Genomic DNA, 6,004 nt, shown 5'->3' on the forward strand with positions numbered 1-6,004 from the left:
ATATTCAATTTGAAAATGTTTTCAAAAATCATTCGAAATTCAATTCGTAGACATATTTTCGTTTGTGATTGGTTGGTGTTTCAAAATGGTTGACGCCCACTGAAATATTTGTCTCTGTCATTTGTATGGGATTACGTAACAGATAGAGCCGTCTGCCCTACCTATAGGTACTAACATCTTTCCGTGGATATAGTATAATAATATTTTTAGATATATCTATGTTATGCCCAAAAACGTCACTACTATGAAAATACTACCTATTTTAGAAGTAATGTAGGTAACCACGAAATGAAAATGGCACCACAGCATTGCACGCTCAGTCAAAAACATGACACACATCACACAGCAGGTAACAGGGGGGTCATGGATTTAAAATTTTAAACCCAACGAGAGGTCCCGCAAGAGGTGTTCGCAACGCATTTTTCAGAGTAGAGACTCGATTATCCGGACCTCAGTCGTCCGGATTCGCGATTATCCGGATGGCCAACGGACCAATTGTTTACGCCAAATCACAATTACCAAATATTTTAAACTTTATTAAAGATGATTAAGATTGCAATAAGTATTTTTTAAATTAAAGAAAATATTTCTGTAAGTAGACACATAATATGTACCTACCTACGTACGAAAATGTATCTTTATTCTTTGAATAGACATTGATTTTTGTTGATTAGTTCGATTTGTTTTTTTTTAAAAGACCTAACATTATGTGTAATTAATATGTACAAAAATGGCTTCTTTCATACATACAATTATCCGGATTTTCGATTATCCAAATGCCTTACGACTACAATTAAGTCTGGTTAATAGAGTCTCTACTGTACCTATTAAAAATGTGCGTAACGTCGACACACCGATGCATTAGCAACATAAAAATGTTAATGACATCAATAGAGGTGGCGCTACTAGACCTTAACTCATACATTTTTATGGAGCACCCGATGCTGCCGACGTCTCTCGCATTTACAGTACTGAAATATGCGGCTTTGAATGGGTGAATCAAGAAAGTCTCCTTTTTACTTTGAGTTACGTCCTTTAGATCCTAGGTCGATAGCAAAAACTTAGATGTAATAGAATAGGTACCTGTACTTACCTAATATTTGAGCTAGATTTTTGGAGTTTATTCATTAATTTTCCTGTTTTACAGTTTTTTCTCCAAACTACGCCGCAATCCGTGAAAACTGACGAAATCTCCAAGCCAAGACTTTCACGGACAGATATACCTAGTACTTAGGTTATATTTTTTAGATATAAGTGACATTATACTAACTATACTTATTATATAAAATGCATAGGAAGTTGTCTAGATTTAATTAAATACTCGTTAAGATTGTTTCCTTGGCTTTTCCTACCTAACGATCGTAGGTTTCTAGATTTTTAGTCAAAGTAAATAACAATAATTGACAGATAGACTATAATGTTTTGTATTCAATACCTATACCTACTTACTTGCTCTATATCCCATCGAGTTATGACTCGAAATCAAAATCGCAAATTCCTCATTTGCGAGGAAAAGAAGTTTGGTTAAAGATTAGTCAAAGTATCTTAATAAAAAAATACTTAAATAATCCTTAGTATTATGTACATTGTACATTATGAATTAAGAAACCTTAGTCGTTTGGTAAGAAACAGCCCAATGCAAAGCCATACCAGGCGATTGTATAAGCGTAGGCTATTTGCGAAATATATTTATTAATATGATGATAAGAACCTAGAAACCTAGTGAGAGTGATCATGATACAATGCGCGCTATTCGGTTGTAAACAAATCCTGTAATTTGTCAGGTCTCAGGTATACGCCCACGGCGAATTTTTTAGCGATACAGAAAGAAAGAAAGAAGCTGTATACTTATATAAGTATACAGCCGCGTATATGTTGAACGCGATTAATAGCTCGTTCGCACAGGCTGCGGAAGCGTAGACGTAGCGCGTACTGTTGCGTTGTAATGTATGGAACTGTATGTAACATGGCACACGTGTGGTGGACGTATGCGTAACCCGGTGTGTTAGGGGTTTACGCGCGTCACTACGCACTTGTCACGTTTACGCAATTGGTGTGAATCGGCCTTAAATCGTGACAGTAGCAAGTTACACGCAACGGGCTGGCGACACATCGCTATAACTGTATCTCGACCTTTTTGCGACTGTATCGCTGCAAAAAGTCGCAATGGACGATCACCCTTTACTTTCTGAAGAGAACTTTTAGACCTATAAATTTTGTTTAGGATATGGCATGTAACTGAATTTGCGTCAGAATGATGTACATGTACCTGAATTTATTTGGTTCTTGCGTCGTTTAGATACGATGTAGGTAATATGAGTCCATTAGATTTATATCATCTTTTTTGAAAGTCTCAATAGGGTATTTTACTCTAATTTTATTATTACTTTATTATAAACTACCTAAGATAAAAATAATGACGTAAACTGAAAAAACTAATTAAATAGATCAAATAACAAAAAGTTATAAGCATTTAAATATTTCAGATTAGACAGAGATAGCGATAATAGCATTTTGACGTAGACATAGTAGCTTCCTGCGGTTTCAATTTTTCGTTTTGCGAGAAAGGGATAGAAGACCTTCCCACTCCAAAATGCCTGTAACTTTGTAAATCTTTGTTGGATTTTAATATTTTTTTCAGCTTACGTCATTATTTTCATCCTAGTTTATAATAAAGTAATAATATTTATCAAATTCAAACGTCGGAAAATACCCAATTGAATACCTACCTACCTAATAGTAGATATGCATCTATTCTACATACATAACAGGCCCCTATTAATCTTATGTGTGAAATGAAAAATTCGCCAAAACAATTTTGACACAACAAATGCAAAACTACCTTCAATAATATAAAAAAAAATATTTAAACAGTTCTGTAATTACAATCTATATATTTTATATAATATTGGAAAGATCATAATATACAAATAAGATTCTATAATGTTTAGAAATGTAAAAAATTATGTAGGTACCTAACTTTTTTATTTTTGACGCACAACCGTGCTAGGATTGGCGAATTTTACATACTAATTGAGTAGTTAAGTATGGTTGACCGACGCAAACTCTAGGTTTGCTAAATAGAAAAGTATTACAGTTTTCGCTGCATAAAAGTAAGAAATTAACATTATTGCGATTTGCGAGTATAATATTGAATATCCACTAATTTTGCCCACCTGAGAGGCCAAGAAGGCCTTTTTTGACTGTTTTATATGTTTCACGTAATTCATCAAAAAATAGTATATTTTACATATAATTTGTTTTAAGAGGTGCTTTAAAGTGTAATGTGGCATTGAATATATTGATGTGAATGATTGAAATGATTATATTGGGCGTTATGTATATTATAAAAGATCTTTTTTATATTAATAATGTTCTTTGTGGAGTTGTGAACTTCTTAATCGTGTGTTGGACAAAAATATTGAATGTAATTCGAAATATCAATGATTTAAAATCTATTTGTTTTTGCAAAATATTAATCATACACACGACAATATTGTGGATCCACACACGCCGCCGAATTCAATCCAACACGGCCCGAAACCAGCGGTATGTGTGTAATTAACTACTGTCCTGTACACTCTTTGTGATTTCTGTACTATAATATTTTGGTGTTGCATTAATTTATCTTTTAAAATAATTTTATCGATGTTTTTTATTCAAAGATGAAAGTTACCTTTTATTATGGTGATAGAAATTCTTTAAATATTAAAATATTGAGAGAGGATTTTGATATTGTTTAAAAATATTGTATTCCACATAGAAACTGTCGATTAAGTCTTTGAATTATGAATAAAAATCTTTAAAAATGCCTGCAACTTCTGAATGTACTGTGATGCCAAAATATAATGAAGATTTTATGTATAAAGTTAAACTTTTGTTAATTTATTATTAAAGTCTATTGTCACCTTATTTATTGCTTTTAGTAATAAATTTTATTGCAATACAAATGTTATGTGTTTTATTCCAAATCATATTTATGGTAGGTAAATAGTACCTAAACGAAGGTAGATCTAAGAAAAATGAAAAGTAAAAATAAAAAAGTCATTTTGAATATATTTAAAATTTATTTGAACACTTGTAAATATAATCAATAGGTATCAATCAATACATCAATATAAAGTAAATGGCTGTCATACACTTAGTTGTGCATATGAAAGGTATTATATAAATATTCAATTCATTTATCAAATAAATTCGTTAATAAGGCTCCATACAATCATTATTAATACTGTAAGTATATAAAATAAAATACAAAGTTTCATATTTCAAGAGTTACACTCTTAATGTTTCTACTTAGGTACTTAAAATACCTAATATTTTGAATTAAGAAAAATTATATAACACTATTAATTATTCCTAAATTGACCTACAGTGGAGTCTCTTTAACTCGAACTTCAAGGGAAAGTAGGTAACTTTCGAGTTGAAGAAAAATAATAATGAATTATTTTGTCTTAGAGAGGATTTCGAGTTAATGGGGCTCAAGTTAAAGAGGTTAAACTCCATCTATTTGATTTTCTTGTGGTAACTTTTCTACAAATCACATTCCATCGTTTCGCAACCGTCAAACCGTCAAATAAACTTTATCTGAAAATTGACAATTAGATCGTCTAGTCCGTTCTTCAATCCGTTAGACTGGTAATTCAATTGATTGAACAATCTGAGAGTGAAATCCGGTCTGTTCGAATGCTCGGTCTAACAGATGGGAAACGTAATAGGTTTTTATTCCGTTATTTTGCTAGAGCGATTGTCAGATAATCCGAGGGAAAAAAATAACTAAGTGCATTACTTACTGAAACTTTCCTGATAGTATGTAGATTGTATTTGAGAATACACTTAGGTAGGTATCATTCTTTTTTTCCGGATTGTTCGAATAATCGCACTAACAGTCTAACATAACGGAATAATTAATAATAAATGTGGAGGCATACAAACTTATGGTACATCTCTACAATATTACGTTTCCGATCGGTTAGAGTTTAAACCGAGCAGTAAGAACAGACCGGATTTTTTACCAACAGAACGGAATAGACGACGATAAAATTAGCTAGCAGTTATGTATTGAGAATCTGCTAATATGTCTTTATTCTATAGATAAGGTTTATTGGGCGGCCGATACCTACGTTAAAAAAGAAAACACTTAAGTATAGGTAAATTATACAAACATAATACAATTATTTTATAAATACAAGGCCCTTTCAAAATAAATGCTCAACCTTTTTAGATTGCATTTTAGAAATGAATTCAAAAAAATTGGCAAAAAAATTTTTATTGAAATATTTCTTTAATAAAGCTTAAAAAATAATGTACGCGACAAGTCGTGATGGCAATCGGGATGGGGACGCTTCGCACACCCGCACAGCCCCCGCGCTAACCCAGTGCAGGGTAACACGGGTGTCGTGCAGGTGTGCGGAGTATCCCCCCGCCTCTTGCCGCGATTGCCATCTCGACCTGTCGCATACCTACTACACCTACATAACTTAAAGCTACAATTGACACTTCATATCATAGTTACTTATTCTATATACTTAATCTTATTAACTATATCAACATACTTACTATAACTGATAAATGAAAATATAATTGACATAACTTTGTACCGAAAGAAGTGTTTATTTGCGTATTTGATATTTTGATTTAATACCAAACTTGAGATTACTTGTCTAAACGCAATTTTATTAGGAATATTACATTAATTTTAGACCGCAATTACACCTGTAGTTGTACTCATGTAAGTAGCTTACATAAATAATTGGCTAGAAATTTACTTAAAACGCTCTTAGCGTTTACATTAGTAAAGTCGTAAGTTAATCATGTAAGCTAGTCACGTGATTAAAACTTATAGATGTATCTGCGGCCATACGAAACTAAAGGTGAACACCAACAGGACTACTGTGTTATGACCTTCGTACATTGGTATCGTTTCAATGAATAGTTCCTATGGCGTTATGTTGGCTCCCCTGTCTGTCCAAGTCATTGGCACCATATTTGCATAAGAAGACGC

At 32.5% G+C, this 6,004-nt stretch overlaps 1 protein-coding gene across 3 annotated transcripts in view; it reads left to right on the forward strand.

Annotated features, from left to right (window-relative positions):
• LOC123877329 (ankyrin-3-like) overlaps window positions 1-3,944 on the forward strand; it is a 161,937-nt gene extending 157,993 nt beyond the window's left edge. For all 3 annotated transcript variants that reach the window (XM_045923966.1, XM_045923968.1, XM_045923969.1), the window contains one exon: window positions 1,148-3,944. In XM_045923966.1, coding sequence (XP_045779922.1) covers window positions 1,148-1,178 — 31 coding nt within the window. In that variant the 3' untranslated portion in view covers window positions 1,179-3,944. The remainder of the gene's footprint in view (window positions 1-1,147) is intronic.
• The last annotated feature ends 2,060 nt before the right edge of the window (window positions 3,945-6,004 follow it).

This window comes from Maniola jurtina, chromosome 23 (genome assembly GCF_905333055.1).
Source record: "Maniola jurtina chromosome 23, ilManJurt1.1, whole genome shotgun sequence".
NCBI lineage: Eukaryota > Metazoa > Arthropoda > Insecta > Lepidoptera > Nymphalidae > Maniola > Maniola jurtina.